This window comes from Anoplolepis gracilipes, chromosome 12 (assembly GCF_047496725.1).
Source record: "Anoplolepis gracilipes chromosome 12, ASM4749672v1, whole genome shotgun sequence".
Classification (NCBI taxonomy): domain Eukaryota; kingdom Metazoa; phylum Arthropoda; class Insecta; order Hymenoptera; family Formicidae; genus Anoplolepis; species Anoplolepis gracilipes.
The window spans coordinates 10,426,085-10,452,326 of record NC_132981.1 but is presented as its reverse complement, the minus strand read 5'-3'; the positions used below and the strand labels follow the sequence as shown (position 1 = coordinate 10,452,326).

At 34.5% G+C, this 26,242-nt stretch overlaps 3 protein-coding genes and 3 non-coding genes across 8 annotated transcripts; 3 read left to right on the top strand and 3 right to left on the bottom strand.

Annotated features, from left to right (window-relative positions):
* Positions 1-99: 99 nt before the first annotated feature.
* Positions 100-12,188, top strand: LOC140671579 (uncharacterized). Of its 3 annotated transcripts, none has more exons than XM_072902985.1 (21): positions 100-635; positions 1,435-1,625; positions 1,704-1,901; positions 1,980-2,177; positions 2,257-2,454; positions 2,531-2,707; positions 2,833-2,972; positions 3,058-3,242; positions 3,318-3,448; positions 3,556-3,675; positions 3,762-4,061; positions 4,154-4,244; positions 4,529-4,598; positions 4,668-4,934; positions 5,036-5,224; positions 5,343-5,489; positions 5,574-5,710; positions 5,836-6,180; positions 6,305-8,021; positions 8,309-9,085; positions 11,060-12,188. In XM_072902985.1, the coding sequence occupies exons 1-21, from the start codon at positions 333-335 to the stop codon at positions 11,287-11,289; spliced, it is 6,111 nt and encodes a 2,036-aa protein (XP_072759086.1). In that variant the 5' UTR covers positions 100-332; the 3' UTR covers positions 11,290-12,188. The 3 variants fall into 3 exon arrangements, with proteins under 3 accessions (XP_072759086.1, XP_072759085.1, XP_072759084.1); XM_072902984.1 differs by having other exon boundaries at positions 5,036-5,230; XM_072902983.1 differs by having other exon boundaries at positions 5,033-5,230.
* A 1,336-nt stretch (positions 12,189-13,524) lies between these two features.
* Positions 13,525-16,640, bottom strand: LOC140671929 (uncharacterized). The gene is made up of 4 exons (XM_072903660.1): positions 16,532-16,640; positions 14,471-14,701; positions 14,018-14,193; positions 13,525-13,728 (listed from the first exon to the last, which is right to left on the bottom strand). Exons 1-4 carry the CDS (start codon positions 16,638-16,640, stop codon positions 13,525-13,527), a joined length of 720 nt encoding a protein of 239 aa, XP_072759761.1.
* Trnam-cau (transfer RNA methionine (anticodon CAU)) lies at positions 14,280-14,352 on the bottom strand. The gene has a single exon. It is a non-coding gene; the product is annotated as a tRNA-Met (tRNA).
* Trnar-ccu (transfer RNA arginine (anticodon CCU)) lies at positions 14,856-14,928 on the top strand. Its single transcript has one exon. It is a non-coding gene; the product is annotated as a tRNA-Arg (tRNA).
* On the bottom strand, positions 15,902-15,973 carry Trnah-gug (transfer RNA histidin (anticodon GUG)). Its single transcript has one exon. It is a non-coding gene; the product is annotated as a tRNA-His (tRNA).
* On the top strand, positions 16,587-26,065 carry LOC140671930 (uncharacterized). The gene is made up of 9 exons (XM_072903661.1): positions 16,587-16,677; positions 17,241-17,674; positions 20,070-20,457; positions 21,068-21,239; positions 21,871-22,019; positions 22,095-22,373; positions 23,667-23,876; positions 24,274-24,482; positions 25,045-26,065. Exons 7-9 carry the CDS (start codon positions 23,736-23,738, stop codon positions 25,952-25,954), a joined length of 1,260 nt encoding a protein of 419 aa, XP_072759762.1. The 5' UTR covers positions 16,587-16,677; positions 17,241-17,674; positions 20,070-20,457; positions 21,068-21,239; positions 21,871-22,019; positions 22,095-22,373; positions 23,667-23,735; the 3' UTR covers positions 25,955-26,065.
* The last annotated feature ends 177 nt before the right edge of the window (positions 26,066-26,242 follow it).

Sequence of the window (26,242 nt, the reverse complement as noted above, 5' to 3'; positions counted from 1 at the left end):
GGAGTAAATTTCGGAACGTAACTGCGGGTGCAGCTAAAAGGAACAGACTTGTCAACCGGCTCAGCGACGCGGTTTGTAGCCAAGTAGCCAACTGCAGTTACGCGTTACGCCACTGTGTCCAACTGCGTCGAGCCGTGGTCGGACGGGACGATTGCACGCGAGACGCCATATTGAAGTGTTGAGAGAAGAGGTTGCGAATGTTGACCGAATGCGCGGCCTAGTAGGTGTTTACACGATTCCGGAGCAAAAATCGTGACTGCAAATCGTTGATTCTTTAATCGCTGACACGTGCAATCGTGACACGTATATGGTATTTGACGCGTAGTGCTGACATGAGTGACAGCAACGGCGAAGAGGGTCGACGCGAGAGGAGCACCAGCACCAGCACCAGCAGTATCACCGCCACCGCCACCGCCACCGGGAAAAAGGACAAAGTTGTGATAGATCAGGATGACCTGACACCAACGGTGAAACTCAGCAATGCGCTTTTACCGCCCTTCGTCAACCGCCGCAAACACGATGACGGCAGACGGGATGATACCACGCGGACGCTCTGCGACGCGAACGACCACGAAGCCGAGAAAACGCGCGTGTTCCCCGGGAAAACGCACGTCAAAGACTTCGATCTCGCCAAAGTACGTTTTCCATCTACGCTTCTTATCGACGCGCGGCTGATAAAATAATCATTACAATGAAAGATTGAAGTTTTCTCTGTGAGAGAATAATAGGAGGCAATACCAAAATGAGCGAATTCGCTATTCATTTATCTGAAACTAAGATTCAATCGTAGACTAAATATGTCTACAATAATTTAGAAGGCTCTATTGTATATTTGTGAAAGACTTATAATGACGTTATGGGTTTTTCACTATGTACTAATAATTAATATCATTGTATAGTTATCATTGTGCAGAACATGATTGTTTATTTGTATTCTAGAGATGTACACAGATTTGTCAAAGTATACGCTTATTTTGACAATGTTAGACTGTTAACATAGTAGATTTTATTGTGTTATTATTTGTTATTATATTAGATAAAATTAAAATGCTTCAGGAATAGTTGAAGAGGAATAAAAGATGAATGACACTTATAGCAATAAATTAACTGAAGAGCTACCTTATTTAAATGATAGAAATATATATAACTATTATGATATTGTTTTCAAATTATTTTTACATATATGCTATAGAAAAAAATAGATTCGGTTTACATCTCTACAATGATGTGAAACATGTCTAAACTCAATCTATTCAGTAATTTTTGAATTGAGATCCTAACTACTATCCTAAACTTTCTCATTTTAAAACCATGAACTTTAGGCAATTTCTTAGATTAAAGAATCAACTCTCATATCATTTATGTATATTTATAGATACAAATTTTTTATAATATAAGATGAATTTATTTAAACAGATATTTTAATCTTTGTAGTATGGTACAACCGATCAAGGCGTAATTGACGCGTTTATTAGAGGTGCAAGAGCAGCTGAAGAAGATCGACGTAACTCTCCTAAAGTCAACACTGATGCACTCGCCAAATTATATTCCTCTGCAACAGCTGTCGACAGTTCGTCACATTATGGGAAAGAATCTTACTCTTGCGATTCTCACAAAGCTAAACAGTAAGAACATTGATTGCATATATTAAGTATAAGAAGCATAGATACAATATTAATTGAAAATGTTTGTATTATGTATAGAGACACATCTAGAACAACGGAGCAGGATGTCATCGACGCGTTTATTAGGGGTGCAAAACCAGCTGAAGAAGATCGACGTAACTCGCCTAGAGTCAACACTGATGCACTCGCCAAATTGTATTCCTCTGCAACAGCTGCCGACAGTTCGTCACATTATGGGAAAGAATCTTATTCTTGCGATTCTTATAAAGCTAAACAGTAAGAACATTGATTACATATATCAAGTATAAGAAGCATAGACACAATATTAATTGAAAATGTTTGTATTATGTATAGAGACACATCCAGAACAACAGAGCAGTGTGTGATCGATGCGTTTATTAGGGGCGCAAGAGCAGCTGAAGAAGATCGACGTAACTCGCCTAGAGTCAACACTGATGCACTCGCCAAATTATATTCCTCTGCAACAGCTGTCGACAGTTCGTCACATTATGGGAAAGAATCTTACTCTTGCGATTCTTATAAAGCTAAACAGTAAGAACATTGATTGCATATATCAAATATAAGAAGCATAAGATACAATATTAATTGAAAATGTTTGTATTATGTATAGAGACACATTCAGAACGAAAGAGCAGGGTGTGATCGACTCGTTTATTAGGGGTGTGAGAGCGGCTGAGGAAATTCGGCGTAACTCGCCTAGAGTAAACACCGATGCACTCGCCAAATTATATTCCTCTGCAGCAACTGTCGATAGTTCGTCCCATCATGGGAAAGAATCCTGCTCTTGTGATTCTTATAAAGCTAAAAGGTAAAGGCAAAGATTACAAATTTAAAAAAATAAATAAATAAAGATGTGATATTAATTGGAAATTAATTTGGTATAGAGATATGTTTAGAGAAGAGCTACAGAAGGCCATGAAGTTCCAGAACCTATGGTCTGAATTGCAGCAATATATATATGCTGTCTTTACCATCGCTCTGGATACGGCTCGTGTGTCCGACTCTTCACAGTCTCAGTTCAGCAGATTACCTTCGATTGATATGCATGATATTGTTATTCAGTAAGAGAAACTTTTATTTATTTAAAATATCACTTTGCATCCTTTTTCCTCCGTTATTATTGAATGATTTGATTATATAATATTGGTTTTTTTTTTTTTTTTTTTTTTTTTTTTTTTTGTTAAAGATTATGCAAAAGAGATCCTCACCAGTTGTTCATGAGGTTAGTAAGCCAGGCGCAAGAATTTGTGATAGAAGTAAAAGTTCGTTTGTTCGTTCTTTTACACGATCATAGTGTAAACAATTTAGCAGAAATTTTTCTAACTGGTTAGTACTATTGATAAATAAAAATTTTATAAAAAAATATACATAGAGATATAAAATCTATACCTCTTCATTTTTCACAATGTAGGTCTTTTGGATGACTATGATGCTCTTGTAGCAACAGCAATTCTGATTTCTGAGTTAGTAAAACCGTTAAAAGAATACCTCTTCAAGTTTAACTTGACATGGGACTGTTTTATTAAAAAGTTATATCAGCTTTATGTATATAATGATGCTTTGGTGCAAAATAATTTACCTACGTTTATTGGACAGGTAAAATAAAATAATATACTTTATTGAAAACAATTCACAACTTGCTAAATTCAAATGTATATATTATATTTGCAGTTGAGGAAACTTTTACCATTGAAAGGCTCCGAATACCAAGATCTTGTTCATAGATATTTATTTTTTGACGACGAGATGACAAGAATTGGTAATTTATGGCCTGAGACGGAACCATGGATGGATAACTACAAGTAAGTTAAAAAAAATTATTTTGCCCACACAATTATTCTGAATAATTCGATGTAGTTGAATTGTGGAATACTGTGAAGTAGGATTGTATAAGCAAAGTGTGTTTCAGTGCAGAACAAGCAGTTCGTATGACAAGACTTAGACAGATTAGAGAAGCTTGGGAATTGTTCACAACAACACGCAAACTTATGGAACATAGCACGTTGAGCAAGACACCAGATATCGGAAAGTAAGTATACAAAAAATCTTGATGAAAAAGTTTGATAAAAAAAGTTTCTTACTTGTTACAATAACTATTTACAATAACCATTTCAGTGATATGCGAGAAATTCATGGACAGTTTTCTTCACTCATTGCACATACATCTGGAAGTGATAGTCGACCTTTAAGCCCAATATTAGATCTTAATTCGGATTCAATAGCTATACCGTCAAGCATAGAGATAGTTCAAATATTGTTAGACGATTGGAATAAGGCCCAGCATCAAAAGTTGGCAGATATAGCCGGAGCATTGACTGCTACTGAAATAGACGCGGTTGGATCAGCCGATTCTATTTGTTATGATTACGCGCGTGCAACATGTCGTTTGGCGCAATATGCTATCAGATCAGTCAGGTATGTTTTGTTTCAGTTACCTACAAAACCATATACTTGGATTTTTATTTATTTTTATAATACTCACACAATAACGATTTAACTTGTTTTAGGAGACACAGTAATGACAGCGACATTGAAAATGGATTCGAGAATGGAAAAAAATTGTGTCATACATGCAATGAAATAAGAGTAGGCCATATGGTAAAAAAAACCTTATTTTTAACCTTACGAAATTATGGTGACCAATGTCCCATATTTTAAAAAAAAAATAAAAATTTTATTATCTATAAAAAAATTTTATTTTAGTGATAAAAAATGTTTCTTTAAATTTTTAGTATTTAATATATATATATAGTAAAAATTATATATTTTAGTCATAGTTTAGGATATATAAGTTAAAAAAAATGAACTAATAATTGTTTCTGTGTGTAATAAATTAAAATTTTCTTTAGTAATTTATGACATTATTAATGACATTTTTCTAGAGTACACAATATAAAGAAAATGTTGAAAAAAATGATACAAACTCATTCTTATCCAGCAATGGATTTATGGGTAAGTAATTGAGATGAATCAGTAATAAATAGAGAGAGTTAAATAAAGAAGAGGTAAACATCTTTTTAGATGAACCTGCGAATTGTACAACAATTCAAGATAAGAAGAAGCTAGACAATTCAAATGATGAAAATAAGAGGAAGAAAGAGTCAGTTACACGTAATGCTTTGCACAAAGATACCATTTCAAAGACATCTGAACTAGAGCCTTGTTCATGCGTTTATCAACACGCGCGAGAAATAGCGGAAAGAAAAAAGGAGATCCTGGAAAATCCACCTTGTCCTTGTCTACTGAACTCGAGACGCAAGTGGGATATGTGTCCTTGCTTGCCTATATGTAAGTATGAAAAAGTTTTCTTGTATTTTTTGGTTATTAATTTAGCTCAGAGTTAATTACACTGAAATTCTGCTAATCAATGCATAACTTTTCAAAAGCAGCTATACCCGAAACATCCGTAACGAATAGTCGTCCCAAAGCAACATCACCAACTTCTGTCACGAAGGCTAATCCAGAACCAAACCAGAAAGTCGTTGTAAAGACTGGCTCCACACAATCCGCCCAGACCCAAACGAGGCATTCTATGACGCAAACACCGAATGCAAATCACAATCACAACATTCATCACGGTAAGTGTAAGTAGCAAGTTTTTTTTCATTATTTTCTTTGTCACATCACATTGATTTTTTTCTCCAACTTTATTATTCTACGCATGTTTACGTATATATTTTCTTTGCACGAAAATAGGTAATCCGCATGCTCATGGGCCACTACCAGATTTGGCGAAAAACACGGGTCCATCTCATCCCAGACTTCATTCGCTCAATCATACACCGCACGCATGTCACAAGCAAGCCAATGTCGAGCACATCAAGAGAGTATCGTGTAACGATTGTCAGTATACTTATATTACGTATATTATCTCAAAGTTGTGCTGATTATTTGCTCATTTTATTACGTATTAATTTGGGATTTTAGTGAGTTCCGGAGATGGAGACTGTTCGGATTCTGGGAGCAGCCAGGAGGACTCGTGCTCCACCACTAGCTCTGTGCAGAGAGATACCAATATGAGACATTGTGATTGTTGCTATTGCGAGGTCTTTGGCCATGGAATGGTGAGTCTATCTCTAATCACAATCTTTTATTTAAACAAAAAGAAGAAATCGCGTAAACTTATATTTAAATTAAGAAGATTATAATAGAAATTTTGAAAAGATTATGATAAATGCATCATTTTTAGCCGTCAGTAGCGCCAGTAAGTCGAAATTATAAGGAAATGCGGGAACGATTGCGACAACTCCTGACAAAGAAAAAAGCGAAAAAGTGCAAAGCTGTAACAGCTGGATGTAGTCCGCCGAAAAGTCCGTCGGAACCGTCAATTCCAAACACCAATTTTGAATCCAAGAACCTGACGAGTTCAGTTCTTAGATCAAATACTCCAATTTCGACGACTTCCACAATTCAACACGATCAACGAGATCAGCGAGATTTGGAGGAATTGTTAGAGTTTATTGAAGGCAATCAGAGCGGGAAAAAAGACAATAACAAGAAAGCCGAGAAGAAAGCGAGGCAGAAACAACGAAAGGTTCGTTAAAATATAACTATAAATTACGTTATATAGTTTTACTACTATTATATAGTCTTTACTTTGATATAGCATTAATTAATTTTTTTTTTTTTTTTTTTTTTTTTTTTTTTTTTTTTTACAGCTTGAGGAAAAGTTAAAGAAAGATAGGCAAGAAACGGAGAGACAGAAATTAATAGAGTTGCAGAAAAAGACACCAGAAGTTACGATTACTGTTGTCGATCCTCAAAAGCCTGTACCTCAAAGACCATTACCTCAATGTAATTTACCAGAAGTTTCTATTTTGCCGACATCGCCATCCATATCTTTATCCGCGATAAAACAGTTAAACAATAGGAAAAGGGATAAGCAGGAGGTTTGTAGCAATAATAGTAGCAGCGGTAATAATAGTATTACTAATTTGAATAACAAAACAAAAACAACGTCTGCGAATTCAAATGCGAAACATAAGAGTATTAATAGTACAGAAAAATGCGAAGTACGAAATGCGAGTTCTAATCAAGGGAATAAAAATAATGCGAAAAATGATAAAGTCGAAAGCAATAAGGGCAACAAGTCATTAGCGAGTATTAATACTACATGTACGAAGAACAATAATTCGAGTAATAGTACAGATAAGTTATCCGATGTTGACTTAATCGACAAGAAGTTGACGAAGAAAGAAAGAAAGAAATTGAAAAAGGAAATGAAGAAGTTGGAAGAAGCAAAGACGAAAGAACCTGAGAATGTAACACAAACGGAATCTCAACCGCAAATAGTTACTATTAGAAGAGAAATAAATTCAAATAGTGCTGAACCTACAGTTACAATTACTCTGAAGGGTCAGACTCCGGCTGAGGATAAAGTTCTATTTACATTAGTAAATGGACAAACTAAAGAGCCTCCTCAGAAGACGGAACAAGAACAAAACCAAAGTAATGGCGGAAAAAAGAAGAAAGCCAAGACGAATAATAATAGTAATCCCCTGCAAGGAAATAAGTTGCAACAGAATAATTCGAAGCAACAGACGTCGGCCAAGGCTTGCGACAGTAAAAATTTGAAGCAACAAGCAAATAATGACAAGTCCAAAACTGGCAAACAAACAGACGAGAAAAAAGTTCCACAACAAAATGTCAATGAAGCTAAAAATTCCAAGTCAAAGAAGGATAAAAGAAATACAGAGAATAAAGAAAACGTGCTGCAACAGCAAAATACGGTAAATAAGAGTAAGAATCAACAAAACACGAGTAACAAGAAACAGATTAAAACGAATACACCTCCTCAAACGCCAGTGTCGCAGAAACAGCATCAGCAGAATCAGAATATTACAAACGAATCCACGATTAATAAAAAAATAAAAAAACAACAGCAACAACAAGACAAAAATGTACAATCGAACGCCAATAAAAGCAATAAAAATATTAATAGTAATAACGCCAATAATAGGAATGTATCGAATAAGAGCGAACCTCAAAAAAGTGTGAATAAAACAAATCCAACTACCGCAAACAAACAACAACGTGTGCCTACAGAGGTTCAAAATACATGTAATGAACGGGTAAGCTCGCCGTCGCTTAGTAGCCAATTTAAAGACATTGGACCGAATTCCAAGATAAACATCGAGAACCTCAAGTTACCGCCGGGCATCACGATCACAAAAGTCGACGCGCCACCAAAACCACTACCGATAAAAACGGCTCCTTTGCCAAAACCAGTGAGTCCGCCCAAACAAACCACTATTATTGCCACACCGATGAGCGGTGTTCAATCGAGCTATGCGAATCCGCAAGCCGGAGGAAACGTCATTGTAGTAGACACGGGCAAACTTAAGCAAGATCTGCTGCCAAAAGGCAATGAGAAAGGTAGGTAGAAATTAGAAATATTGTAAATGTATCACTTAATTATACATTAATTATAAATGATAGTAAAAAGAAAATATATGATATAATTCTATTAGAATTGTTTATTACCTTAACAATGAATTAACAATGAATACAATTCTTTAATCAAAATTATAAATTAAAATAATATTATGAAAAGTTTCTTTCAATGCAAAATTTTTACTTATATGTTTTCTTTCAATCCATCTTGCTTGATTATTATCATGATTTATATGTATAAAAAGCTTTTTAAATATTTTTTCACATAGACTCGTCGAAGGATTCACAGTCTCAAAGTACCAGCAAGAAGAAGAAAAAGAAAAACAAAAATTCGGCCAATTCAGGAAGCACGGCGTCTACGACGCCACCGGTGCAAAACAATGATGCGTTTGTTAGTGATCATGTGATAGATGAACCTGCAAGAATACTACACAATCCCGGCACGAACATGGTGACCATCAAGAATCCGTCATTCGGACCAATGAAAGTGCCGCCGACGCAACAGGCGGCCATCATCAAAGTGTCGGAGAATGGCATGGTGACGATCCGTAGTCCGGCCCTTCAGCAGGCTATCAATGCAGGCCTGACATCACCACCAAAACCTGATTATATTGTCAAAGGTGATTTGTCGTCATCATCGTCGTCGACAGGCAGAATAACGACGACAACGACGACAGCTGATTGTAACATGTTGAACATGAAACACGCGAACGGCATTATCCCGTCAAGTCTGGCGGAATTGCGCAACCGATTGACCACGCAACCGATAGACTGCGCGTCGCCCTTATCCGGACTTGCCAACATCCAAATCAGCAAGGTAACGAACGGCCAACCGATACCAGAGAACGGCATCAATCTCAAAGGTACCAGCGTCACCCTGACGAAGGTGAGGTCTGAGACGAATACGGAGGATGCGCGGCAGATATCGGTGAACAATGCCACGGTGAAGGAGGCGGTGATAAGTGCTAACGGCGGCGGCAAGAGCAAGAAAAAGAAAAAACGGGGAAATGGCACGAGACAATGCGGAGATGACTGGAACCTCGTTGGTGAGAAACAACAATAATCAGACTTTAACATGTAAATTTGCTTCTTTCATTTTGTTTGTTTTCTCTTTAACATGTACATGATATGTGATCACATTACATACATTTTCATGTTGTTTCTCACGCTTTCAACGATTAGATTTTTTTTTCTCTTTTTTAATTTTTTTCATGACAGTGACTATACATATTTCTTTTGGACGTTTATAAATTCATACTAATACTTTCTTTTTTTCTACATTGTCAACCAGCCTTAGCACATTACGGAGACCCCAGACTCAGCATAGATCTAATAAAAAGATTTATCAAACGAATACGGAATTACCGGATACAAAAAAATGAGAGGAAAACTAAGTGAGAGAGAGATATTGAAAAAGAAAAATATCTTTATGAATTGGTTTTCACAAGTTTTCTAGGAGATATAGTGCGAAAAAAATACAAATGTACCAATATAAAATATCAGTGTACACTAGCTTTTTTTTTACTTTTATTGTTTTTTGCACTTGTAATCCGCGCAGATTCGTTTGTTCCAACTAGATCCATGTTTTCTTTTTCTTTTTATTTTTATTTTTAATTACAAACGAGTTGGTTCGAAGATGTAAGATAGCTAATAATCTCTAAATTTAAATGTCGAAATTTTTACATCTGGATTTTTTGTACGCGAATATAGATTGCGAACCAATGTTATCTTGATAAATGCTATGTAAATATACGAAGACGAATGAAATGTATGATAACAGAGAGAGAGAGAGAGAGAGAGAGAGAGAGAGAGAGAGGGGGGGGGGGGGGGAGAGAAAAAGAGAGAGAGAGAGGGAGAGAGAGAGAGAGAGAAAGAGAGAGAGAAAGATTTTGGAAGAAGCTCCTACATGTATAATATCTTAAACGTTCGATAAAAGTAAATGGACAAAACATTAGGTACACATTAATCATGACAACGAGACATACAAAACGTTACGTAGGTCTAATCATGATAGGTCATACACAAGTGTGATACTATAATACGATATTTTTTAATCTGTTGATAATATTAAATAAAAAAAGTAAGTTACTTTTTTCAATATGTTATACTCTCTTTTTCCCTTTATCGGAATAAACGCTTCCCGAGATGCTGCATGAGTGATAATAATTCTCGTGTTTTCTTTCTTCTTTTCTTTTCTTCAGTAGACAAAAATTGCTATCACTTTACTGTTGACAAACTGTAATAAGCTTAGAGAGACTTATGAGTTAAAAAAATTTTTTGTTTAATTTGTTTTAGGAAATAACTAATTGTGTAATAATAGAAACTCGAGAAAAATGTAATATTAACAACAATTTTTGTACTATATAATAGTAACTGTTTATGCAGATTATTCATATCTAGAAGAATTTAAAAGAATTTAAATGACGTGTTCCTTGTATTCATATTTTGAAAAAATGCGTGTATCTCACGTTTGAATGATATTCGAAATATGTAACGTCCCTCGTTTTTCTCAATTTTCTATATGCAATTTTCTATATACAGTGTCCCATATGATTGCTGTAATTTAAACTGGTGATACATATTTATAATATATATTACGTATTTATAATATACAGGGTATCCGGTAATTAACGGACCAACGTTCGTGAGCAGATAAAGCGTGGTAAACTGGACATAAAAGTCCTCTACCATTTTGCGATTTGCGCAATAATTAAACTATTAATTAAAAACGTTTAGCGAATGATATTATGTTTAGTTTACCGCGCTCTACCTGCTCACGAGCGTTGTTCCGATAATTACGAGACACCCTGTATATTATTAATGTGTCATTTATTATTATAATTTTAAATGAAAACATTTCAAATGGAACACTTTGTATATATATAGTTATTTCTTTATTCATACTCATACAAATAAAAGAAAGAAAAAAGAGAAATGCATGGCAGTTTTTGCCACTCATTGCTGCTCTCGCAGGTGAGCTATTGGTTTTGTATCCAGTATTTAGAACGTATCTTTTACAGAGAGCGTATTCACGCCCAAAGATATAGGAGATATGGACGGGGACATGGACGACTTTGAGCGTGAATTGGAGGACTTCAAGAGATTCTGCCAGCAATCCGTGCCGCCACCGCACAAGGAGAAGGTCAATCTCAATATCAAGGATATCGTGTTGAAAAAGAAGTCATCGTCGTCGTCATCATCGGCGGCGGCAACCGCCACCGGTCCCGCCACTGTGATAGCGGCCAATTGATTTGTCGATTAATCTCGCGTTATCATCCAAAGTGCGCGATTACTGCCATTGCGATGGTTCGATGCGTAGTCTTTTGGACGCGGTCGCTTTGTGAACGATTTTGTGTTTTCAAAAAAAAAAAAAAAAAAAAACGGATGTATAATGCCTTCGTAGATAAATATAATCATTAGCGATTCTAAATAAAAAAAACGAAGAAGAAATTATTACTTTTGACAGAGTAATAATTGAACATACAAATGACATTATTATTATATATGTATATCACTATATAAATGTAATTAGAAAACAAATTTTCTCACGATGAAACGACGAGTCGTTTATCGTGCGGGATGTCGCTTTAAGTTGTCCCGAGATAATATTAATGACAATTGTAAAAATTCGGCCCCGCTAATACTTATGATAATGAGTGCGATTGTAAAGTTCAACGTAAAAATGTCGTAAAAATGTTGCTAGAAGCCACACATTTGTTTTTTGCAGCTCTAAGAGCTCTACGTTGGCAAAAGTTAGTAAATTTACGCTCCACACATGTGCGTATGTGATCACGAGCAAATAGGCATAAACACACAGTATCTCTCTCTAATTTTTTTTTTTTTTTTCAATAAATGTAGAAACCTATTTCTACCTATTTAGAACCGTCTATATCATCTCTATATGTCTCTGTCTACATTCTCCTCATAGATGTAGCCTGTACTGATAAGTAGTCTAGTGTAATACATATACCGAGAAAAGGTTTATATATACATAATTCAACAAATGTACTCGCAATGTTTCTTATTGTATTGTAATTAAAGTACTTTTTATACGGTAAACAAGACTAAAGATGCGTGACGCGACGTTTAATTTTTTTAGTACATCTGTATAAACTATATATATCCTCATCATAAAGAGTATAAACTATATATATATATCTTCATATACATACATACACACCATTACTATGTTATACAATATCATTTATCATATTTTCACTATAGAGTATGTTCTTTACGGAAATTTTCAGTATTTTTTTTTAACAAAAATAGTATGTAGAAATATAGAAAATAGTATTTTATTTACCATAATTGCTGCAAAAACAAATTATATTCCTGAAAAATTACAATTGATTAAAGTTAATTATAGATACAATATGTAAATATATGTTCTTAATTTTTAATCTTTTTTTAACATTAACTTTGTCAAGCGTACTTTAAATAATAGTTTAACGTAATATATTTGATTATTTAAACTAATCGAAATTATTATATTTTGTAATATTAAAAAGTGAAAAATTTTTACAAACAATTTATAATTTATAATTTCTTTGTAAAATGCATGTAACTTGTAGATATTTATTACTTATAGTTTATATCGTCATGATTTTTTATCTTTTTATTTTCAAAACATGCGTTACATTTTTTATTTTAAGTAAAATGTAAAAAAATGTACACGTTTCTCAAATGTCATTTTTACATACTTATCGATTGCCGGTTAATAATTATCTTACTTACCGATTCTTGTTTTTAATATTCCATTGCATCGTTAGATGTCTCTCGAGAAAATAATGAACTTTTAGGATCATTTCGCATTCGTATAAAAGTACTTATACTACTTTTCTAAAGCGCGTAGGTATCTTGAATTATCTTTCTTTTATTAATATTCAAGCAACAATAATTACATTTATTATAACTAATAGTAATTCTAACAAGAAATAACTTCCATATCGAAGTCTTAAAGCCATTTTAAATAACTTATGATTAACTTAATCGGCGTTTAACCTGTTAAAACGCCTGTAAGAGTAATATACATATATATCGTCAATATTATTCATTAATATTTTTGTGAATAAAATTATTAATTTTTTTCTTATTTGACATATATGGAAAGGAAGATTAGATTAAGAAAATAAATTATATAACAATTTTATTATAGGCCATTTTACACTGTTCTGCAGTTGAATTAATTGCCGATTAAGTTAATCATAATTTAATCCAACACTGTGGCCCTTAGATAAGATCCTGATCTTTAACATCGCTAATTGGTTTTTATTCTTTGCATAACAGAAAACATCTAGTAATTAGATACAATTTCTAAATCAAACATTGTAATTTTGATATATCCTCGTATTGTGTGTCGCGAATAAAAGCGTAAGGATCATTTTCGCGTGTTTATAGCTAATGGAATTTCATGCACACGGATTTCTTCGTCTCGAATATGAACATTTCTACGCACATTTCTGTTGGAAAAAAACTTGCGGAATTAACAGTCTAAACTCGCCGTGGTGTGTGAGGGAGAGAGTGTTACGGGTGTTATCGAGGAGAGCGATCGTTCGATGGATTGTATCGCTGGGACGTGTTGCTTGATCAACATGTGTCTCAATGATTGCGCTTCCTCCCGAAGGGTCACTACCTGCGCCTTAAGAATCGCATTCTCGTGCTCCAGCATCGTTGCCCTTAGAGCAATCTGTGTAAGTATAAAAATAATAAATAAATAAATATATAAATATTTAATATATATATATATATTAAATATAAATATTTAATATATATATATTTAATAAAATATTAAAATATATATATATTTATTAATAACAAAAAAGATGTATATATATATATATAATGAAACTATATATTTGTACACAAAAACTGCATCAATCGAAAATATTGAATTTATTATTATTACGTCGCGTCCGGTATTGTTAATTTTAAACATGTTGTTCTCTTTATGTTAAAAAAAATCATTTTATTCTTACGTGATCTTCTCTGATCTTGCGGGCATCTCGCGACTTCTTTGCTGCCTGGTTATTCCGTTTACGTCTCTCGAAATATTTTTCGTCTTTTTGCTCGTCCGGAATAGGTTTCTTTTCGCTTCTGGGTCTTCTGTGGAGATTGTTTATGCCGTTTGTAGTGAAGTGACGGTTCATGGGACCTGTTTCATTATCGGTGATAAAATTACACGGTTTTAGTTTCATGTAATCGATATAATTTTTAACGAAGTAAAGGGAAAAAAAAATTTGCCCCGGGTGAGGATCGAACTCACGACCTTAAGATTATGAGACTTACGCGCTGCCTACTGCGCTACCGAGGCGATTGACTCAGTACGCTTAATCAATAAGTAAATAGTAAATGTCTCTCTATGTAAATATTTAACATATTGAAAAATTATTTAAAAGGAGGACCGCCAAACGTGCTAAAGCAAAACTTACCCGAAGAGGAAGTCGAAAAAGGTTGAGGTACGCTCAGAGATTGCATCAAGGGTGGCATCGCCGTTAGAAAAGGTGGTTGAAGCAAAGTTCCTGGAAGTGAGAATGTTGTCGACAAAGAAGAGGATGTTAACGGTGAGGATGAAGAGTCCACTGCCACGGAATTCGATAAAATATCCGGTTCGACGAAACTATAATCCCGAGACGGGTACGCTTCGTACCTACACAGATCTCCTAATGAAGACAAGAATTTTATCAATTTTCTTCAGGTATTATGCATTTAATTAATTATAAGCATTCGTTTATTTTATATTGTTAAATATTGTAAAAAAAAGAATCGACTCACTGGGAATAAAGACTAGAAAGTTTAGCTAACGTCCTATCGACCGCCCCTGTGGCCTAATGGATAAGGCATCGGTCTCCTAAACCGGGGATTGTGGGTTCGAGTCCCACCAGGGGTACATTTAATTTTTTTGTCATGATAAAAAAGATAAATAAAAATATAAATTATTAATTTATAAAAAAACATTTATAGTAAAGAAATAAAGACGTAAAAATTATATCTATTTCTGCAACAGTATTTTCTTGCTATAGGGAATGAATTAGAGAATTAATTTTTATATAATATATATACGCTTTTCTATTTATTTATTAATTTTTTAAATAACATTAATATTTTGTCAAAATTAAATTTCACATGTGCTAACTGTTCATTTATTCCTCTCTTTCTTTCAGGATTAATTAGCTTTATACGAAATACAGTTTGCTCACTCGCTTGATCGATGGAAAATTTATTTGACACTTGGAAATTTCGCCAGCGAGAACTGAAACTTTTACTTTACCTGGCTATATACATGAGTGTATGTGCTACCGGACTATGAAACATGGGAATCCGAATGTCGTGATAATACAACGACTTGTCGAGATTCGTGCGAAACTGCAAACGTCTGTACAAATTGCCGCAGTTGGTACAGTTAAGTCGTAAAATTCGCTTAGACGTTAATTGCTTAAGCGGCAGTTACATTTTTTAGGGAATAAGATCGATGTAATGGTAATGCTATAAATGAGACAACTGCTAATGAGAAATACTAAATCTTCATAAAAATCAAATAGGCGATGAGACGAATGCAACTTGTATATTTCAACATATATATTTTAAATGTAAGTATATAAATAATATTATTTATAGCCTGTAATATAACTGGCTTATAATGAGAAAATTTTAGCACAATTATTACAACTATATGTATATACATATAAATGATATTGTATATGAATTACAATGATCATGTCACTTTTATAATAACATGATTATTATAAGATAAATTTTATTATCACTAAAAAAAATTGCGATTATATACAGACGTATAAATTTCAATAAATATAAAGAAATTGAATTAAAAAAAAACCTCCACCGTGACAATGCTCTTGCATTGCCGTGACCAGGATTCGAACCTGGGTTACTACGGCCACAACGTAGGGTCCTAACCACTAGACGATCACGGCTACTGGAGGAGTTAAGAGAGGACTGGAAATTATTGTAGATCAATCCAGATGTCAGTCAACTTGCTCACTTATGCATAACGAAAGCAAGCAAGCGACAAATCATGCATGATACTATATTTTAAATATTTTTCTATCTCGCATGAAAAAGTAAAACAATGATATAAATAGAATATAAAATATAAATTAATTTATTTAAAAAAAATACAAGTAGCAATATAAAACTATTTTATTTCTATTAATTGTTTACACAATAAATTAATAATGTAGATGATGTTTATTAATATATACATAGATGATGTTTATATGCAATTACAAATAAAATTCTAATAAACTATATACAGGGTATTCCAAAATTATCGACAAAAACAATACAAAAACAAAGAATATGTAATCTTATTAATTTATCACTGCAAATATTTGTTTAATTTGATACAATATATGAAAACTAAAATTCAAAATATATTTAATTTCAGAATATTCTAGAACTGTCGTAACTTCTGTGATGAACAGAACACATGAAGACTTGTTTTTTAATCAAGGGACAGACGCTTTACGCACCTGAATTTGGAGCGAAGAGACTGTAACTTCGCAAGAGATGCAACGCAGAGAATGCGCCAGAGACTGCGTTTCCGGTGCACATCGTTCTCGCATGAGAGTGTGAACTCATTGCTCGAGAAATATTCTCTTCAATATTCAGAATCAAGGTAAACTCCACACATCTTTCCGATCAAACAGTGAATACTTCTTATTACTCTCCGAAAGATGTATAAACATTATAACATCAGATTATATATCTCATTTGCTTAAATCGTAAATAATAATTTTTTAAACCTTGAGAACCGGTTCAGGCATAGGCTGTGACATAGTTGCCGACCACGCATCTTTCATTAAATCTTTTAAAAGATGATGTTTTTTTTTTAATAATTGTATTCGTACTCAATCATGACACTAAAAGACCTATTCTCAGCAACTCTCTTCCTTCTAACTTTATTTGATAATTTATTTCATTATTTATATATATATATATAATATATATATATATTTCACACATACATGAAAAATATTAAATAATATTGGATTTTAGATTTAATGAATATATCTTTGATAATTTTTTATCGATAAAGTTTCTTCTGTGGCAAACTGTATTTGCAATTGTATTATCTCACTATTTATATATAAGAATTTCACGTGATTAAACATAATTTAATAAATTTAACGATAGAATTTTGAATTCTACATTTTATAGTTATATTTTCAATGTTCACAGATCACTTATTGCGTCGCATCAAAGAATATATTACAAAAAAGAATACAGAAGTTTAAGATTTAATATTCATCGATACTATGAATTCCTTGCGAAGATTCAGACAAACTTTTCCGAAAAAACTCCGAACTCTTGAAGAATATTACGTTGCTGCGGCGATCAGCTAACAACTCAGTCCGACTGCTTGACGCGTTGCATTGTGTATCACATGTTGCAGCATCGCGAAAACCACGTACGCGCGCGAAGACTATTCCATTCGTCAGGGACGACGAATATCCCGCCTCCAGGTACATGCGCACTGACTGCGCCGTAGGTTGATTCGCTGCCGTGTCATTAGCGGCAACCAGCCAGACGTAACTCTTGATGGTCAAGGGAGAACGCGGGTGCGAGTCGTCTGACCAATCGCAATGTGTCATCTCTACGATCCTAAAGTGATTGTAAGTATCGCGAAGTCAATCTACAAACCGCAGCACATATATGTAACAGGTCACGTGAATATTCCTGACAATGTGTGAAAAGACGCATCGAACAGATAGCTGACAACAGCTTGTAATGCCTTCTCATTATGTGTCTCAATTAATGTTAATATTAATGCATTATTTTTATAACAATATAATTTATTATATTATTATTCCTCATTTATTTCGTATATTCTTGAGAGACGTTGAAGCATTCAAAGTCAATCAGACCTGTGATTCGTAAGATTCAGTTTGATTCATTGATTTAGTATTTGAAAAACAAATTTTATATACAAATAAAAAATATTTATTTTATTTATAAATAATAATTATATAAATGCAATATAAATTAATATTTATATTATACAATTTTTTTCTATCAATGAGTCAAGTCTCCATAAATTAAAATCCACTTTGAAATATAAAATCGTATTTAAAAAACAAACATGCTTTACGCGGATTATATAAAAATAGTTTGTAATGAAGGAAGGCGTACTGGTGCGCTATAGCGCAATATAAAATATTCATTGCCGCGAAAAAATAACGATCACTCCTGCAATTTCAGGTAACCGGAGAGATTTTGATCTTTCAATCATTACGCCAGTATTATCTGCGATTCATGTGGTTCATCGCTCGATGGTACACGTCGCGGCCTCACGATGACTGATCGCTAACACTTATCATACGTACACATCTACGGCCTCGATCTGTAATTCTTATGACATGTATAATTTTTAAAGTCATTTGCCACTTATTATTTTTCATCGTACATATGTATATTTTATCATATTTAATATGAAAAGGGAGAGAAATGCTTTTATTTTATATTTCTAAAATAAATTTCCTCAGGAATAAAAAAATACACTTGTATACAATATACTACACATTACATGGCGCGCACTACACAAGATTTTAAGAAATTTAATATAAATTACGAGAGAAAAGCAACATATTGTAGATAAAGAAATCTTTTATTGTCAATTATAAACGGCATTTCTCTTCCTGATCTCTCTTCCTGTTGTGAAGGAAAATCTCGAGACCATGCTATTTGAGAAGAAAGAAAAGCCGCGAGGTCGAACCAGCGGCATAAGTTTGATCGAATCGGTATGGAATTTAGAAACTTTTGCGAGCGAGTTAACGCGATTCTTCGGCCGCTCTATTTTCAGAAATTACGATCTTCCTCCGTCCTTCTGGGAGACTTCGGGCGGCGATGCAGGTGCGAGTCTTGCACATGCGAGGAGAACGCGTTTATACGTATATACACGTCTCGCAGTCTCGCATAGACCATCACATAGGCATGCTACGTAGATATGTACGTAGGTGCCTTCTAATGTGCCTCTGGGACAGTCAACACCTGACACTTTCACGTTACCCACCTACGTATGAATGTTTAATGCGCCGTCCGTAATTATTATGAAGCAAATTAGCTGGCGGCGTGCTGTATTAGATCGCTCTCCTTCCCCTCCCCACTCGCCGTTCTCATTAATGTTGCAACTCATCCGTCCTGTAATTATCCTCTAGTCCCCGATTAATGGTCAAGAGATCGATTACCTTTGTGTTTGTGATCGTATTGCACGGATGTGTTCCAGGTGCTTTACGTCCTTTGACCTTCGCGATCGCTTTTATGAATGATATATTATACCTCTTATATCTCTTGCGTTATCCAGACAAGTTTTAAAAAAAACGTCATAAAGACAAGCAACTTAGAAAACTGAACGATTGAGAGCGAAACGCGGATATGAATGTGTCGATTTCGCAGAAAATAATTTTTCTGCGAAATTGATAAGTGCATAAGGCACATATTTACCAAGATTTAAATTCTTATTTTTGAATCAAACACATCCTAAACTTAACATTTTTTTTAGGTTTTTAAGTCGTTTTTTTCTATTTAGTGTTAATTATATTTTTTTAAATAGAAATATATATAATATTAACGATAACGAAAAGAATTGAGAATCGCAAGCGATCAGTACATACATCGTTTATGTAATATAAGTTCACCATAACTCCGGGCAGGGGTCACATATGGCATTAAATAACGTCATTTAATATCGTAATATCTAATTTACTGCAGAGAGAGAAAAAGAGAGCGAGTGAGAGAGAGAGAAGAGCGGTAAGCTTTGAGCGGAAGAGACCACGTGGTTGTGATCCCACGACGTCATAATTACAGGTGCTTTTTGAAATAATACGATATGTCTCTTCCTCGTAAATTCAGCATGTGTGAAAGATTAAATGTGCGTTTAGATTACTTTTTTCTTTTCCTCTCTCTTAGTCTATATAGACAATTGACTAATTTTTCTACTTTATACATATACATTTTTTAATACAAAATTGTTTATAGAAATTTCTAATTTTTTGTTTTTTCTTTTTTCAGATATCTAATCAAGTCTTTTCAAAAGGATTTGAAAAAATATATGCGCTCTTCTATTTATAAAATTCAACTCTTGCGGAGATATCGATCGAAATGTATACATTATACGAGCGTGCTTCTTGTCACCCACCTATTCGGATCTGTTCGTTATCATTATGTGGCTGGATTTGTGCTGATAACACCGTCCGCGCTTCCGCGCACAGTTCTTGTTCTGGGATCGGACCTGGTCGTGCGAACCCGAACACCTGTCGACGACCAGCAGGTAACGTGACATCACGTCACGTGATGAGCCGGCGAGCTGGCAAACGCACCCCCGGACCTACCCCCAACGACCCCATGATGCGTCCTGACGGTAATCGGTCTAATCGACGTCCCGGAGACTTGTGCACAGGTATAAAGGATTCACGTGTGCGATAATTTTTCATTTCGCGAAGACCATTTATTTAAGTGTACTTGGAATGTTAATATGTTCTTCTGCTGAAGGATTATCATTATTTTATTTTGTATTGTCTGATATTTATCGATTTAACCGTGAAAAGATGTTATATAAAGTTATTTTTAATTTATATTTTTAGTAAACATCAATTAAAATTCATATAGTATGATGATAATTGAGGGGTAAAATATAAGTAACTATTTTTAACACAGTTACTAGTTTTTAAATTTCTAACAAATACATTATACCAAGCAATAATGTATAAAGCAATATAATTTTTAATAAGAAAATTTCTGAACAAAATTGTTTTCTACATTTTAATACAGCCTAGAGAAACAGTATAATTCAATTAATTTATATGAAAATTCGCATTTTTTAATATATAATATTATATGTATTATACAATATACATATGTATAACTGTATATACTAAATATATAAAATAAGCCATTTGTTACATGTCAAATACCTCAAAAACTACATAAAAGAGTATTGCATTAATTTTAACACTCTTATATTAAAGCTTGATGTGTTAATGTTTGCAATAATACTGTCTAAACTTTAGAAAAATGTAACGTAGAGTACTACCAACGTCCCGTATCAATCCTGAAGAGTTAACGAGCGTTTTCGCACGCGGAAATGCGGCCGCTTCTTTCTCGCACGAAAAGGAGGCAACCTCTCACGCACCGAGTTGGTCGTTGTACACCACGGAACAGGACAGGACGGTATCCAAGAAGGTCGCGTGTCTACTCCTTAGTCTCGTTTCACCGGTGCCGCGTCCCCCTTCACCCTCTCCCTCTACAGGAAGTATGAATTCTCCTTTCACCCTCGCACAAAGTCACGTATCGTGACGCCCGTTGTTTCACAACTTGGGCAAAGTTATCTCATCAAGTCGTCACGAGGACGCCCTTTCCTTCCCTTCCTCTTTTTTACCCCTCTTCTCTCCCGCTCCAAGTCCTGATTAAACTTTTCTTACTTTTGTGGCTCGAGGTATTTATAATCTCGCGCCGCTCCGCGCCCTCTCAGAACCGCAGAATCGTTATCAGGGCTTAACTAATTAGCGGCATTTCGGCGGAAAAATTCATCGCCTTGTTGTTTTATGTTTTTTGTCTTATATACCAAATAATTACGTTTAGTTGATTCGATTGATGTCTAATGCGACGTTTAATTTTTAAAACAATAAATATTACGCAAAAAATAATATATTATCAGAGAGAGATCTATTAAATTGATATATATATTATTATAGAGAGATCTAAGCGATTAAAACTATGCGAAAAAAATATACTAGACAAAAAGATATTTTGATGTCACTCTTTCGTTTTTCTTTTATAAAAAAGAAAATTGTTTTATTAATTGTAATTTTAGGTGATATCGGAGACACAAAGTTAAAACCGGTAGACCTCGACTAAACATCGAGTAGACTTTAATGCCGGCGTTCAACACAAGCACCTTACCTGCGATCGAAGAAAGAAGTACGCTTGTGAAACAGAATGGAGTGCGACGCGGTCTCACTGGTAAGAGTCTAGATAAAAGCTATATGATTTACAATTTAAAGAGTCTTCCGTCATCTAAAAGAAAAACTTTTCTAGATGAAAGCATTCGTAAAATGAGTGGAGTGTAAATCAGCAGATACGAAAGAGTACACTAATGGACGAGAAAGAAATCGCCGCTCACAAGCGAACGACGTACTCCAAGCAATAGCCACACCAGAGGAAGGGGAAAAGGGATCGGAGAGGCTTAATCATTTAGACTATTTGCCCCCGTTGGAGCACGCCAGACCATCTACAGCCCTTCAGTTCCCAGGCCGTCGGCAAATTGTGGCTTACCGCGCTGGCACCGGTTTTTATCCTCGCGCGCACCTCGTCCAGGTAATTCTTGGCGGGCCCCGCTTCTCGTCGTTCTTATCGGAAACGGCGCGAAACAATAAAAAACGAAATCGCCCACACCACCGTCGGCCGAACGTGGAAAAAGTGGAGCGTGGTGCCTGTTGGAGCGCCATTTGCCGCGGTTTGGCTCTTACCTCTTCTTTGATTCGTCTCCGCCCGCCCTAGCCGCGTAATCTTATTTTATCGTGCTACTTTTACGAAGCACATTAGTAAAGCTCATTAGCAAGGAATAATTTGTGAACTTTTAGTAATACGTCAGAATGGAGAATCAGAATAATTATAGAAACGGCACAACAAGCCTATTTTCTGTGAATCAGAAATCAGAATTCTCTCTCTCTTTCTCTCTCTCTTTCCAACCTCTATTTTATCATATTTTATTTATTGCAGCGATTTCTGTGAGAATTTATAAAAAATAAGTATCTATAATAATATTAATTTAAAATAACTAAACAATATTATATAAGAGATTTGTCTACTTTCGCAATTTTTTTTTAATTCTTTCGTTTCTCTAATGCATATTTTATAAAGGAATATCCGCGATGATGGTACAATAATATGCACTACGTGGATTGTGTGCGATGGAGCGAGGAAGAAATTTTTTTCATAAACTTGTGGCGAACGATTTACAGATATTATCATTATTATGAAAAAGCAATGTGTGTGTAATTTTGTTATTATCGTATCTATTGTCGGCGCGCTATCTATTGCGTCTATGCCGTTCGCACGTATATAGAGCGGCAATAATTTTATCATAACTCGTACACAATGCGAGAAGTCGGGTCTCTAGTCGAGGAAGCCGTCCGAGGTACCGACAATGTAAAAGTACTTCCGTGTATAGTACAGTCACGCGTTCACTGACTGCTCATCTTATTAATATTTCACGTATGCACTCGTCCCTGCCGCCCAGGTGCTCCTCCTATTTTTTCTCTCTACACCTACGCCTATTTACGCCCCTTGACCTCGCAGCACCTTTCTCTGTGGCGTTATTTCGATTACAAATCGATACCAGGATTGCGAGTCACGGAAGACGGCTCTCTTCTCTCTCCTCGCGCTTTTTTGAAATCCTTCAAATTTAATGAAACATACGTGAAACCGTCATTTGTATTGGCATGACATCCTTAACCCCATCATGCATAGTTCATATATTCGTAGTGCATACTAAAAAACGATGGTATTTTAAACTTTCGCAGATAGTCTTTAAAATTTTCTTTGATAAAAATTGTAGAATAATTTGAAGTTAAATATTTTTCAACGTTCGCTTATAACAATTTTCAGCTATGTAGACATCTCAACCTGTAAAAGTGACATTTTTCATTAATCTTTCGAATAACAATTAAATCGACGATGAAGAATACTAAAAAAATGGAACAAAAAGTCAACGCCATAGTTGATGAAATTCTTGACGAGGACCAAGAAAATGATTTCAGTGCGACGGGATCTGGAAATTGTCCAAGAGATTGCGAGGAACCAGATACACCTAAAGAAGTAAATTACAAAAACTCTTTTCATTCATATACTTAATAATTATTTGAATCTCAAAATTTTATTTATATAATATTAATACAATTATAATAATTATCAAGACTTTATTTAATCAAAAATTACAATTTAAAGATTGATAAATCTTTGTTAATTTTTTATATGTTGCTAAATGATACATTAAATTTAGAAAGATTTAATGTGTGTGTGTAATAATTTAATAACTTTATCATATTTTTTAATTATATTAATCAATTCAAAATTGTGCCAATTTATTATATTCAGTTACAAAATTATAAAAATAGTTATAAATTTATTTAAAAAATTATAAAATATAAAACAAATATACTTATGCAGAAAATAATGAGTTACAAGTGTTGGATAAACATTTCTTTTGCTACAGATATCCCGACAATGCAAGTGCGGTGTAGAAAATTCGACGAGATTTTCGCTGCGTGTTTTAGAGGCGATGCGTTTATTGCAGCGCGATGTGGACCAGCCGTTCACGTCCAGCGTCGATGACATTGTCAATTACATCCGGGCGAATTATCGCCACGATGGCGATCTTTATGCTCAGGTGCGGACTGCGCTGAGACAGGTCTGTTCTCAAGGGTTAGTTTTCGGCGCGAATTAACTTCGTCAAAGCCGAAGGTCAGAAAGGCGGAGAGGATGCGTCTCTCGCGTGCTGAGGACGCGATCGCGTTTCAAGGCAATTACCCTACTATTGCGCAGTCTATCTTGTTTCCAGGTTATGCATCTATCGACCGATTTCGTTTATGACGCTAATTACATACAGCAAACTCGTACCGTGCGATGCAAAATTATTTTATCAAAATTTAATGCTCAAAAGATACAATTACAGAAAATTACAATAAAAATCTATTTCATTAAATAGTGGCGCAAAATGCTATAAGGATTATATGCTTTAATAATATTAATAAAAAAAATATAATTATTAAATATATATAAGGTTCGAAAATTATTATTTTCTTTTTTTCGCGTTTACAATCATAATTAATAACTTGTTTTTATTTATAAAATTTTTTAATTCATTTAAGATCAAAATTATGAAAATTTAAACATATAAATATTTTTTTTGCTATACTTTGAAGTATTGCGTAATTAACAATATCTTTGTCCAAAATGAGTTAACATAATTATGACTTCGTAACAGATACGTCATGGAATTATTCAACAATGAGTATTACTTGGTTGGTCCTGTCGTTAGTGCGATAAAGCCGACTGGTTGTTCCTGGGATTGTAAAGGTCGTATATCAACGACGATAGACGACACATCAAGACGACGGAAAAGTCTGAATAATCATAGAAACGGTATATGTCGTTGTGAGCGATTTCTTAGGGGAAACGGACCACCGCAGGATGCGAGAGTGTCACGCGAAAATTCTCTTGGAAGAACATTTATCGTCGATCGCGATGAAGATTCAATAACAGAACCGAAATTTCATTCAACCAGAATATCAGCCAACGAGAGAAATAACGCGGATTATCGAGATACAGAATTTGATACTGAAGAATTATTACCCTCTTGTGATTGCAACGATACTTCGGATATTCGAAACGATCGTCGCCAACGTGATATCACCGGAATACACGAGATAGAACGACGCGATGAACTTGCAGAGCCGATTCCTGGGCCTTCTAGAGTAAGAGCTCTGTCACCAACTCCAGTCAGAAAAGCGAAAAAAACACGATTAAAAGATCGAATAGTGCAACGCGTGGATGAAAATAACGAAGAAACTACTACGGAGGAAGAGATGGATTGCACTTGTGATACCAACGGAGTGACTCGGGTTACCCAAGACGAGCATTCGAGGAGACGGCCTCGTGTGAACCGTACTCGCGTAGTTATCAGGAATCAACGGAATGGACAGCGTCCCGAAAACGATGAAGAAAAAGATGAAGAGGATGAAGAAAGAGTAGAAGAGGATGACGAAGATATAGAAGATAGTGCGTACAGGGAATTAAATATGCGAATTCCTCGCAGAAGGAATGCGGCACGCGAACGAGAATTGAAAAGATGGATCCGACGCTGTCGACAAGAATGCGAACGAAGAGCGCGATAATCGTTAATGAAAGTTAAGTATTAATCAAATATATTTCTAAGAGCTTGAAAAATTTCTCTAAACATTATTTTCCCCATATGTATGTGTGAAAATTTATTTCTCTATAACTTTTTAAAGACACAACTCAAAATTAATATAAAAATAATTCTTTGCGACACTCATATTTTCACATTCTTATAAATAAATATGACTACTGTTTGAATTTTTAATTTTACATAAAATATTGAATATTATATATAATTTATTATATATAAAATAATGGATAATAAAAAAATACAAAATATAAAT